This window comes from Nylanderia fulva, unplaced genomic scaffold (assembly GCF_048542155.1).
Source record: "Nylanderia fulva isolate GAGA-0341 unplaced genomic scaffold, ASM4854215v1 Scaffold47, whole genome shotgun sequence".
NCBI lineage: Eukaryota > Metazoa > Arthropoda > Insecta > Hymenoptera > Formicidae > Nylanderia > Nylanderia fulva.
Genome location: NW_028190554.1, coordinates 374,843 through 389,080, shown reverse-complemented (window position 1 = coordinate 389,080; position 14,238 = coordinate 374,843). Strand labels below are relative to the sequence as shown.

The window sequence follows — 14,238 nt, the reverse complement described above, 5'->3', positions numbered from 1 at the left end:
ATTTTCATGTGACAATTTTGTATATGCATATTTTTTACAATATATAATATGTATAAAAGAAAGTATTATGATAACACATAATAATCCTTACAATAATTTAAGTTTTCATATAATAAATTATTATATACATCGAGTATCGGATTTTCTCGTAAGGTATCAGAGTTTCAGTATTGACCATTTGAAATTTTGATGAGTATAATTATTGCACATGTAAAATTAAATTGTAACATTATTTCTTTCAGAATATTAAATTGCTGTTAAATTTTCATAAACGAAAATTATGATTTTTTAAACATTTAATTCGAAGGATTCCTTGTTGTAATAATTTAATATTTTGTGTTGTAATAATACTATGGATAACATTTCTATTGTAATAGTTCCTTTGATAATATAATACATACGTGGATTATGAGTGGCTGATAGTGCCAAATCATAGGAAGCCATTCTTGATGTATATTCAGCCAACTCGCTCGTCACTTTGTCAAAATCATCGGCCTCCTTTGGAAGTTGTTTTTTTATGTCCTCGGTTGTGAATATATTGTCCAGATACACGTATTCTCTTTGTACCACCAGCACCATTTCTAAAACTTCTTCGATCGTCGACAGCGCCCGTTCCCAGTAGTCGACCTCTTGGGCAAATGGTTCGACGAATCTAGAAAAATTCAATATATAGTTTATTCAAATCAAAGAAAATTGTTGGAAAAGTAAGAACGAAAGTTAATTTAGCTAGTACAATGCACCTCGTTGATTTCATGGATGAAAGCTGCACCTGATGATCTTCCAAAGTTTGCATTATGTCGTCTATAGCTTTTAATCTATATATTCCTTTATCCTTATATGGAACCATCGTGATCGGTATTGTTTCCCAAGTATCCTTAATACGTTGGAGTCCCTAAATAATTGCGTACGTATTATTTCGTAAAGTAGTGCCTCGCAATTATTATATTGTACGGTATTTGTATCGTTTTATTGACTCACAATTTCAATGACGAGTTCCATTGTGGCTGCGCTCGAGATTTCGCTAATCTGTTCCGCGAAATTATGCATTTGCATTTTAATAATCGCATCCAAAGTAAAATCTTCTGACGTCTCATCAAAGTCTCGACCGATCGTATCTTTGACCAGCTGCCAATGTCTCGGTCGCATTGCCGGATTTTTCAGTACTGTTATCAGTGGTAATGTGCGTCGAAATTTATCGACATTTAACCTGCGACACAAGGTTTTTATATACATATAATAAATTATATATAGAATAATTATCTATGTTTTTTTATTTCTAAATAATATAAAATTTATTAAAAGTTGAAGAAATGTGCATATATATATATATATATATATATATATATATATATATATATATATATATATCAGGAGACGCGGTAGCGTCTCGCTAAGTTATATCTTTTATTCGTCAAATTAAAATACAATCTACAAAAAAACAAAAAAAAATATCGAAAGATAACGAAAAGATAGCGAAAATATCGAAACAATAGCGAAAATTANCCGTAGGACGCTACTGTGTATCCTTTACCGGACGTAACACGATTTTCGCAACCTTGAAAACAAAAATTTGAAATATTTCATGAACGGAAACATATTTTTCAAAAGATGACCATATCAATCGAAAGCGCGAAATGAGACCTAATTCGTTACTAATCATCATTTTTAAGGACGTTTCGTAGTCAAAGGGCTATAATACAAAAACAGCGCTAAGTATTTTTTGTACATTACATTTTTTTTACTTTTATTTTTACTTTTATTTTTTAATTTAAATTAAAAATTTTTATTTAACTTTAAATTTTTTTAATTTCCTAAATTTAATTCTTTGTGCCTTATATTACCTTTTTTGAATATACGTTTAAATATATTTGAATTAAATAATTATTTAGAGATAAATAATTTATTTTTTATATATATCTATTTATCTAAATATTTTATAAAAATATATAATAACTTTACAATGTATATATATTCCAGTTTGAATTAATTACATAATTATTCATTTTATTTAAATATAAATATTAATAAATATATATATATATATATATATATTTTACTGTATTTATTTTGTTATTGTATATATTATAAACGTTTTAAAATAAAGCAATAATTATACATTTGTATCATTATAGGAAATTTATCTAAATATTATATATTATGTTGTCACTTACTTAGTGCAACTTTTTGATTTGACTACTTTTTGATGCTAATATTTTAACCTTTTTTCTCGTATTATCAATATAATTATTTAGCGCAATTTTTTGATTTCACTACTTTTTGATGCTAAAATTTTAATTTTTTTCTAGTATTATTAACAAAAATAAAATATAATTTATAAATATAATTTTTGAGAAAATATTTTTGATAATGATTAATTTTTGCAAAGAATTATTTTGGCTATAAACATAATTTTTGAGAAGATTATATTTTTTATTATTATAAAGAACTATTTTTGCTGACGAAAGATATAACTTAGCGCATTTTTCTTACATCTGTAATGTCTTTTTTTGTGGGATATATATATATATATATGTATAAATTTGTAATGCATTTGTAAGATAATCACCTTTACGACATTGATTTCACTCGTGTAAATTGTTAAAAGAATGTAATTGTTCGCGCAAATAGTTAATAATTAAATAAGAATTTTTCTTTAAAAATAAACTTAAATAATTATTTAAAAATATAATTTCTAATATTCAAAACTCATACGAAAATTTCTCATCAGAAAATTTCTTGCAATTCTTTCCATTGCATAAAGAATACTTTTTCTTTTGTATGCACAAACAGCGAGTTCTGCGCGCATATAGTTTTTTTCCATTTTCTCTTGTTTAGTAAACTAGGTTGAATTGTAGCTGCTGAAAAGTTACATAACCATTTGCGGAGCGTGCACTTCGTTAGTTTCAGAAAGTATCGTCGAAAGGAGTGGCACAAGTGTGGTCGATAAGTTCACATAAATTACACGTTTTAGCGATGCAGAAGTTAATAAGCGTCGTTGTGTAATATGTGAATATAAGCTATAAACTGCCTAAAATATACATCGTTCCGTTCTTACGAAAAACGATTATTTTTATCGTTGCTTATTCTTAAATATATATACATATATAGAATTTTTCAAATTTGTCGAAACTTGGCAAACTATTTTTTACTCTTCTTGTCATACACCACGACAAGTTGTTAAGATTAATTCACCATAACAAGATTAAAAGATTATTTCATTTGATATAATATTCGATGTTGCAAGCAACGTATATTTCAATTATCGACCATTTTCGTCGATTACGTCCCCGTGTGTGATCTCTCTCATCTTGTCATTTTGAAAAATGGCCATCTATCGCACGAGCGCAGTTTATAACGCAACAGATCGGTTTTTGGTTTTTGGCAAACGATAAATTGACATCCTGCTAAAGGATGGCAATCGCAAACGCTACTTTGCTTCGTAAAAAATTCACGAAAATGGTACATATTTACTGCACGTTGGAAATTCGATTTTATCTGGATCGCACCTAGTATTTTCGACAATTTCCCAGTTCTTTTCTTTGAGTTCTCTGCTGAGTTTCGTAAGTTTCCGAAGGAGGAGATTAGCGGTTGCGTCCATCTCTTCCAATTCTATCGTCCAGAAATTTCCGGTTTTGTAGCGTTCCCAAGCAGTGTTCCATTCGTCCGTCAATTGCCACACCAATTCGATCACGGCTACATCCTTCGCAAGTAGAAAAATGTTGAAACGTTGTGTAAGTACGTAAGATTAACACAAAGATGACATTTGAGCGACAAATGAGACATTTACTTTATTGAGTTGAGCGAGCTCTTGAGAATCTGGGTAATTTATGCCAAAAATGGTCAATTGTGATTTTAATAGACTCTCTCTATCTTTTAAGGAATAAATATCTTTCCAGAAAATTGCTACCCAATTTAAAGCGTCTGTAACAATAATAATAATAATAATATAGTAAAATGCGATACACAATAATAAAGTAAAATAATTGCAATGTCAATACTAAAATGAATAAATAAATAATATCTGATTAAAATCAATTTATTTTTTCGTGATTATTCATCTAACATTTATGTGTATCTCCAGATATATATGGAATTACCCGTAATGGTTGCTCGTATGTTTTGCACAAGCGAAGTTCATGAAAAAATAAATTGGTCCAGTATTGACAAACGCATTTAAAACAGTTAAACGTGTTATGAATAAATAACAGGCTTGTATCTACAGTAGTAAAAGCAATCATTAGGATTTTTATTCTATTCTCTTCAAATTTTCACACAGACAATGTTACAAGTGGTCAAGGTTTTTCTCTAATACAAAGTTTTTTTTTTACATTTAATATAATTGTATAACAAATAAATTTTAAAATAAAATATTATTAAAAATATTTTTTAAAATATTCTATATATTCTTTTTTCTGCTACTCTTTTATCGTTTTATTTATAAATTGTGCACAAGCATTTTCTTAAAATTATAAATATTACTTTTTTTTATTTATTATTTTGCAAATCTAATATAGATTATAAAATAAATTTAATATACGTTGCGTCACGAACGTATATATTGTGCTCGAAAAAAGCTATAGTACATGATAATTGATTTATGCAACGATTCAATGCTATTTCAGAACAAACATAGATTTACACAACTAATGAGAGAGAATATGTTAATCAATTTACTCTTTGAATTCCAATCGGACGTGAAGGGCCCGGTATCCTTAAATCTACGCACCACAGAGGATATATCTTCTTCGAACATCGTCGCATCAGTCAACAATATTTGTTTAAATTCTTCCTGCAATTGTGTTAAAACAATATTAAAAAGACAATCCAAATTATTATGACAAAAGTAATTATGAGATTCTAATAGCCTTTCTTTACATATACGAAAAAGAATACAAATAACAACATATTGAGTTATTTAATTTTTATATAATACGTAAGAAGAATTTTTTGCTTTTTTACTAAATAATTTAAATTTTGTGAATATTAGAGTGTTTCTGATAGACAAAACTAATTTTTCAAATTATATAAAAATTCTTTAGATGTGATGAAATAACGTCAAAATTGAGAAAGTAATTAATTGACATCATATTTTCCTCTTAGTTAGCGTCGACATCAACGGCGACGGAACTCTATTTTTATTACAAAGTTCCTAGAAGTTTTCTTTTATATCGAGGGAATGCCGTACCTTTTTTTCGAGCAAAGTAACTTCGCACGTGGCAAGTAGCTCCAAGTAAGCCGCCCAAGAACGGCTGATGTCTTTTAATTTTCTTCTAAACTCGTAAGTTAATGGCACCTCGTATCTTTCTGAAAATTATTAAGCATCCTCTTCTTTGATCTAATATACGTAATTATATAAATATACATATATAGATAGTTGAACATAATATCCGTCTATAGAGAGTTTATACTTCGTAAATTTGAAGTCTGAGATAATTTCAAGCAAGACAAACATAGATTTGCAAAATTTATATAGATCGTTTTACACATTCTTGAGCAACAGATAGTAAATTACGATCTTAAGATCTGCTGATTTTATGGTGAATCAATTTTCTTATTTAACACGAAGAAAACATTTGAAGATTTACCCAAAGTTTGGAACTGCTCGTGGATCTTAGGAAACTCTTCCTCCTCTTTCGGAATCTCGGCGGTGAGCCTCTCGAACAATTGCAGCGCGGATTGCATGCTGATGAGATCCGTCGGTTCCTTCATTATTCTGCAAACGAATGAATTCACGTACGATTCAGTTCGAAATTCAAAAAGGCCTTGTGACAAAATTTATGGGAGCAACGCCTTGCGAGCAACGCCTCTCCAATGTTCCGCTCGGCTTGAGAAAATTTACATTAATAGTATCGATCGAGAACACTGAAAACGAATATAACTGAAAGATTCAATTATGCTATAGAGAGGAATAGATAATCACGCTTGAATTCTGGAAAGGACAATTTTTTTAGCACAGAGTAATGAGCATAAACATTATTTACGAACTGCGGGCACAGTTAATTTTTTAAATTAAAATTAATATATATATATATATATATATATATATATATATAAACAATAAATTAAATACAAATATCACATTAATAATAGACAATAGAAATATATGATTAAACATCTTTGATATAAACAATATTTTTCTATTATTCCTTTTCTGTATCAAATTTTTTTTCTAATTCTAAACGGAAAAATTTTCTTTTTAATTTGAAAAATTTGATTCAAACAATCACGCAGACAACTAACTTTGTGGAATTTTCAGCGATGTAATGATAAATGTGGTCGACCATTGCATCGGTCATACGTAACAAAAGTGCGGTGAGCTTCTGTTGCCAAATTGAACAGTGCTCGATGATGGTGGCTTTCAATCCATCAGAATTTATATCGAGGAAATGCACTGTCGTCATTGTTTCCTGTAGTTGGACGCTATTCACCACATCGATGTATTTACTTATATCCGCATCAAAAGATGCCGCTGTTGGTTTCAACTTTTCATATCTAATTTGTAAAAAAGATGTAATAACTTTATAAACTTTATCACTTTATAAAAATAAAAATATTTAAAATGTATGAAGTAGATATTTCACGCATTAAATCACATTATAAAAGTAGATTACTTATGCTTTATTTTGTTTGAAGAAAGAAAAAAACGAAAGAGAGCATAAAAAATTTAAAGTACGAAATATTTAAATAAATTTTATATAGTACTGTATGTACAACTGTAATAATTATTTACATAAATTAGATAGCACATAGAATGAGATGTAAATAATATAATTTTCAAGTTTTGTAGTTTTTCAAGCTTTTCAAGCTTTTCAAGTTTTTCAAGTTTTTCAAGTTTTATTAAACAAACAAAAATTATTTAAATCATCATTTTAAATGATACTATTATTTGCATTACCTTTGAATATATAGATCTTTATTTACTTCCCATACATCTTTAAATGGTTCCCAGATCTTGAGATAATTTTGCACTTGAGCAAAACAATAACTTACGTCTGTAAATTGATAAATTAAATTTAGTATGTTTATTTTAATATAGCATAAATAATCATTTTATTGAATTAGAACAGTTAAATAATATCTAATTATGATCGCGTATATATTAATATACTAAGACTATTTTACTATTATACATATATTAATATGAGTAAGAATATATAATTAATAAAGATAAAAGAATATCTTGCTGTTACATATTAATTAAAATATTAATTTAAAATTAGATATATTTTTATTAAATTTCAGGAAAATTAAATTAAAGTGAAAATTGCAATTAAATTAAAAACGATTTCTGATAAAGAACAATTTAAAATTAATTAATATTCTATTAATTTTAAATTTTATCTATAATCCATCAAATTGTATCAATTATGTAGATGATCATTATAAAGAAGATAAAAGCAAAAAAATATTGCATTTCTGACAATGAAAAAATAGTCCGAGATTTGCTTGTTTCTTTAATAGATAAATTATAATAAGAGTGCTATTTATCGTGAATAAAATAAAAATGATCAATGACGGTATAGACGAATATCATTAAAAGCCACATTAATTATAATGTATTTTTTTAAGTAGGAAAAATCATTGAAAAAATATAAAGGAAATATAGAAGCTATATAGAAAGCTTCATGATACGACCGTTATTGAGTTTCTGTTGGAGTTCAATCAGCTCTTTGTCCTCCTTGTACAACTTTGGAAAGGGAAAGCTCTTGTCTCGAAGCATTTTAAACTTCTTAACTAGTCGCGAAACATCTTTCAAGGGCTCCAACAAAATATTCAAAATATTTCCTATTACTGTAGCTATCTCCAAAAGGCTTGGTACAAAGTTTATCTACATAAATCAAATAGTAAAATACTTAGAGAAAAAGTCTATATATGTGGGATCCGCGAAAAAGAATCGGGCCTTCGGGTGACTAGACCGGGACTCGAACCCGGAACCTTCCGCTTGCCGGGCGACTGCTCTAACCATTAAGCTACCTAGAGGCCCTCTGCCTAACCTTCTCGCATCACCCACTTACGCGTTATGGAGGAGTCCCGATCCTACACTCGGCCGTCCTGCATTGACATTCGCCCTCGAATGTCGCCACGCGCTAGTGCCACTGGGCTTTTGGGCCTCTTTCCCACCCCCAGCCAACACCCGCAATCGTCTCTTAACTCGTTTTGCCTCGTGCAGACCGAATCCTGCCTCCATCCCGGACGAGCCCCCAAATGTGGGATCCGCGAAAAAGAATCGGGCCTTCGGGTGACTAGACCGGTACTCGAACCCGGAACCTTCCGCTTTCCGGACGACTGCTCTAACCATTAAGCTACCTAGGCCCTCTGCCTAACCTTCTCGCATCACCCACTTACGCGTTATGGAGGAGTCCCGATCCTACATATATATATATATTTATATATATATTATTTTATTCTTGTAATAAAACTTTAAAATGACTAAATAGAACATTTTCGTTATTATCAGATTAGAAAATGCAAAATTATCATTATCTACTTATACATGCGAGACCTTTATAGTTGAACAATGTATGTAATACGCTGTTGCATGGTATGTTAAACATGTTATGGATAGTTACGAACATACTTTGTTATCGATAATATCCACTTGCACTAATAAAAGGGGTGAGGGTCCTGTCGTATCAGCACCGTGAACAGCTTCGAACATAATCATTAAAGAATTCTTCAAACAAAACCTAATGGCTTCCTCAATTACTGTATCGATCTTTGTCAAATAATCTTTCCATTCCGCACGACTCTAAGTAGTAAAGAAATGAGATATATATTAATTTACTGAAAAAGATTGCGAGAAAAATTGAAGTGCTAAAAAATTGTAAGAAATATAATTATAAAAGATGAAATAAGTGATTGCGCAAGGTGTTAAAAATTTGATAAATGCTTATCAATTCTGAGAAAGCATGTCAAAGTTGATGTGAAAAATTTAATGTACAACAGATATCGAATAATCTGACAATATTAACTTAATTATTTGATTGATAAATTATAATGGATCTGATAGAGGATAATAGACCAAACATGTTATGCTCGCTTACGGCGAGGTTCTGCGACTCTTTGGAGACTTTTTGAATTAACCGAGAAGGCACGTGCTCACTGTGGCAGTCACGTTACGGAACGACATATCTTAACACGAATCTGCCGTAAGTACGCCCTTTAGTTCCCCAACTTTAGTTAGACGAGAATTGCTTTGTGTAGCCTGCGGGCGTGCAACGTACACCGTTTCCTCCGCAAATATTCTTTCGTCGAAGCTATTTGGTCATTTTTACGTTTGCGAAGTTTTTACGGGAAAAGGATTTAACTTTACATAACTTGTCAGACATTTGCTGCCAACCAGCAAATTGCCTCGCGGTACTTGCTGAAGTTTATAGAAAATGTTAAAAAAATTCAATAATTTTTGCTTCATATATAGATTTATTACAAATCATATATATATGTATATTTTTTTTTTGTTATTTTCACCAAATTAAAATAATTTCTTATACATCAGTTTTTTTAGACAGATTTGCCGCTCTTTTTTACTTTTTTTTTAAATAATTACTTAGTAGTATTAAAATGTGCTATATAACACAGTAATAACGTAACAAATTATTTCTATAATTACAAAAATAATATATTTATATTTGCTCAATTTTGCAGTTACTTTAAAAAAGCTGTACCTCTTCTATCACATGTTGAAAACCCTCATAAATCTCCATGATGTATAGAAATATCATATCCAGTCTTTGAGTCATAACTTGGAATGTCTCGTCTCTGGAAAGTGAGAAAGTTCGACCAATGCTCGTTTACCAAGCGTTAAGTTTCAGTCACGTGTCTAGAATTGCCGCAGCGGTATGCGAAATGGAAATCCTACCGTACGTGCAAGAGCTCCTCTTTTAATACGGACAATGTGTATGTGTAATTAACCCTTATTTTGATCATTGGAGTGTCACAGATCTTCTCACAGATTCTCATGATCTCGGCGTTCGAGTTCTTGTAAGTGTCGATAAACTCTTGAAGCTAAAGCGACAAGTAATTTAACGTTTTTATTTGCCATTTCGTTTATCACATATAAACAACCGTTCATTTAAATTGCCTTAAATTAAAAGATAATTATGTTTAATTATGTGATTTCATGCGTTGCTTGAAAAATAAAAAAAAGAGAATATGATAATTTTCGAAGAACGAGGATAGTAAAGAGGATAGATTAACTTAATATTGTCGAGTTCAATGTTCCGTTATCTATACATACGCATATTCATTTGCATCGTAATTATTCCGTTTCTGCATTACATAGAGTTCGTAATTAATTGTTCAAATGCAGGTAGATAGCGAGAGGACTTCTCTCGGGCAGTTCAGAATTAAATTTTACCGCGAGGCGTCCCGTACATATTGCATGAATTTACATGGACTTCGCACATGGATAAGGTAAGAGGCTCTAAGCGTACATTGGCCGTTTCGTTGAAACAATCCTCAATATACGCGTCCACGTAATCCGTGCTCCACGTCAGCTTGGTTAAGCCGGGATTGATCCTCCGGTCGAGCTGCCGAATTAATTCGCGAAACAGCGCACGTTCTGTCAGCGACAATGCTGAAAAATACAAGTTTCGCTACGTTGCGAGAATATTTTGTTACCACGAGAGAAAATTATCGCGTGTGATTGCAAAGACAGAGAATATCGTTTTTTATCGCGCCATTATGGACATGTGCTTCCCTTAAATCATGTCATATTTGCACATGCACTCGCATTTTAATCAAAGTATGTGTATTCAATATAGCTCAAGGAAAATAAATTAATATTGTATATGTATATGTGTGTATATTTGATACATAAACATACATATATGAATATACAGTAACTAAATTTATTTTTAAATGTTTATGCAAATATTATAATTATATTTATGCACATATATATATATATATATATATATATATATATATATTCATAAATAGATATATTTAATAATAACAATGTTATAATACACCTAAAATAATTCGAAAAAGAAAGCAATGAATAATATAATTATATCTTAATAATTTAATAATATACAGCATATATTTAAAAAAAAATCAGAAAAATAATTTAGAGATTATATATTAGAAATAATTAAATATAAAATTTTGTTAAAAAGTCAAAATATATTGTCGAGTTTTACTTAAAAGAGAACTCTTTTACTAAATCAGTTTTAATGGGCTACTTTATCTAATCATTTGGCACATAATTATTGAAATCAGCGAACCTTCGATAATCCTGTTATACGCCAACGTGACGGCGAGGACACTCTCGTATATGAAGTGCAGCGTGTTCCACTTGTCATGTATTAGTTGTATATTTACAGGTATATTGAATCGCAGGCTAATCCAATAGGAACACTCACGGCAGAGGTTCAAGATATTAGAATCGATATTACACTCCAGAAAACCGGATTTACTATCGCTACGTCGTATTAGACAACGATCGAGCCGCGTACGCGGATTTTCGCCTACGTCGTGCAACCATTTCGTGTGCAGATCCTTCATCGAGTCCTCGATGGATCTGATCACGATGTCTTCCTGATGATAGATCTCCTTGCTCATGGCGCAATAGGGCATCCACTCGGCCTTCTCCAGCATCTTTCGCGTCGATAACAGACGGTCACCTTTTAGACGAAGATTCAACGCTCTACCAGCGTAATACGGAGTAAACGAAGGATATTCTTCCCTCTCGTTCAGGACCTCCTGCTTTGTCCGTTGAATATCGTCGGCAAAGATCTGCCATACCTGAACAAAAATAATTCAAAGTTGCTAGTTTCAAATGTTACTTATTATTACTTCAACGATTTAGAATTTGACATTTGCGCAGATTATTGGCATAAATCGCTAAAGACACGAAAATATGTACATCTTCTCTGTATAAAATTTTAGATCTCCCTGTATAAAATTTCAGAATATAGAAATTGTTATAAGAAATAAAAATTTATAGATAAGAAATTATTAGAATAAACCAATAAGAGCTTTACATACATCTTTGTCATCTTTGTAGATGTTTTCAAATTTTTTTACAATAAGAATTATTTATTAATATTATTATTGTGTAATATTGATACTATTTATTAATATTAATTAATAATATTTTTAATAATATATTAATAATTATTTAATAATATAATTAATAACATAATTGATTTATTAATATTTATTAGTATTATTATTAATTTATTCCTTCTTACGCTGGTATTTTTGCTATCAAACAACGACTTTAAATTCTTGCGATTCGAATAATTGTAGAAGCTCCTCAGATCTTCAATTCCCTCTTGAACGTTATTAACGTCCATGAAAACGGTGGCTATCAAGTTTTCAATCATTATCTCCAAATCCCTCATTTCGCTACGAAATATGATCATATTATCGTGCCACGTAGAATTGTGAACGACGAAAATCTTATCCGAATTGGTCTCGATTTTGTTCAGACTTTCAAAGAAGAGTCTTTCAATTTTTTGACATACTCTTTCATACTCTTCACCATTTGTACCGCTAAATTTGGGACTTGAAATCTGAGCGGTCTCGTCCGACCTGTCGTTGAAAAATCGTATCGTTATTCATGAATATGACTGCGTAAATTAGTATCTCGCATTTATTGAAAACAGTAGAAATAAAATCTGAATTATTCTGAATGCATATGACAGCTACATTTTTTGAAAGAAAATATCGTTCAAATGAAACATAAAAAATATATATTGTATATATATAGTATATTTTTGCTTGTTGTCTCTACGCTGTATATTATTTGAACCTTGCAAAATCAATCATCGCTTGACAAATCTCGATCATATCCTGACACCTGCCGATGAAAACGTCGATGTAACGAAATATACTCTCTGTGTCTAAGTCCCAGGGGTGAAATGTGAGATTGATGTGAGCGTTCGCAATCTGAAAATTATAGAACAAAATGTGTTTAAAAATTTATTTTATTGAGACAGATTTTTTTATTTTTTATGTGATTTTTTATTCGACACACACAAAAATGCAAATGAAAATGTCTATATTATAACACAAACGGTGTTTTTCAGTTAATTTGAGATGTGCTGTAAAAAAATTAATGGAACAGAAAAAACGAAAGAGATGAGAGAATTCGCTTGTATTATAATTCACAAAAATATCTAAAAATATATTTAGGAAAATATTTAACTAATACTTGTTTACACAAGATATACATGTATCTAGAAAGAAATTATTCGAATGACGTAAGAATGCGAAGGAGTGTGGACACGCGTTAGCGACCCATAAAACGGCACGTAATGCGATTACACGGATTTCTGCACAAAAGTCTAAGGAGTCATGTCACCTATCCCTTCGGGCACACATGGCGTGCTAACCGTGGCGCAACTCGAGAACAAGTAGTCAGGAGAGTCGGCGTATCGTCACACCGTTTCCCCAATTCCCACCTCTATTCCGACTTATCTGCCCACGGGAAAAACGTAAGTCGGTGTTATATTGCGATCTCTACTTGGAAGAAAAGCCCTTTTTTATCTTACTGTTTTGTACTTTTAAGAGGAGCGTTTTCTCTAAGATAAATTGCGCGCTATTCCATCTTTAAATTTTAATTTCCTTAGCGCGAAGACGATCCTTTATTTGTGACTCTAAACTCGCAGGAAACTATTCTGCGAGATAGTTCTTGTTGGTTGTGCCTCGTTACACTTGAAATTATCATTTACAATCATAATTACTGCTGAAAACCGAAATCACTTTGTAACTCTTCCGCATTAACGGAGAGCTTCATCTCCTCACGTTGTCCAACGAGGGGTCTAAGTAGCTAAAGTAACTGTGCACACATAATTTAATGGGACTTTAACTCACCGCTTGTGGAAGGTGAATTTGCAGATAGCATAAAGTACTACGTTTTATATGCTTTTCGTTTATACGATCACTTGCTAACATTTAAATTCACATGTACTTTATAGAAATGGATTTTTACATATTAATTATTAAAATAAATATGCGACAAGTTTAAAAGCTATACGTAGACATATATTCATTATTATAATTATTATTATAATAACTTAACTCGTTTAATTGTTAACAATTGGAGAGAAAAATTTTAATTAAATTTAAATTGTGAATGAAATATGTAATAATTATGCATTAACATAAAATGTGTATATATGTTACATAATTTAAAAAATGTATGCATAATAATTCTATAAATATACGAGCCATTAACTTTATTGACTAATTGTTTCTATAAATAAATTAGGTTCTGTAAAATATATT

At 30.5% G+C, this 14,238-nt stretch overlaps 1 protein-coding gene across 1 annotated transcript in view; it reads right to left on the bottom strand.

The window, feature by feature from the left end:
• kl-2 (dynein heavy chain 2, axonemal kl-2) overlaps positions 1–14,238 on the bottom strand; it is a 42,986-nt gene that overhangs the window by 25,848 nt on the left and 2,900 nt on the right. The window contains 19 exon segments of the mRNA XM_085486689.1: positions 402–652; positions 741–892; positions 979–1,207; positions 3,507–3,700; positions 3,788–3,921; positions 4,675–4,789; positions 5,186–5,304; positions 5,586–5,713; positions 6,241–6,492; positions 6,896–6,992; positions 7,633–7,828; positions 8,042–8,320; positions 8,579–8,749; positions 9,666–9,759; positions 9,860–10,005; positions 10,392–10,576; positions 11,229–11,748; positions 12,198–12,540; positions 12,761–12,897. Coding sequence (XP_085342815.1) covers positions 402–652; positions 741–892; positions 979–1,207; positions 3,507–3,700; positions 3,788–3,921; positions 4,675–4,789; positions 5,186–5,304; positions 5,586–5,713; positions 6,241–6,492; positions 6,896–6,992; positions 7,633–7,828; positions 8,042–8,320; positions 8,579–8,749; positions 9,666–9,759; positions 9,860–10,005; positions 10,392–10,576; positions 11,229–11,748; positions 12,198–12,540; positions 12,761–12,897 — 3,742 coding nt within the window.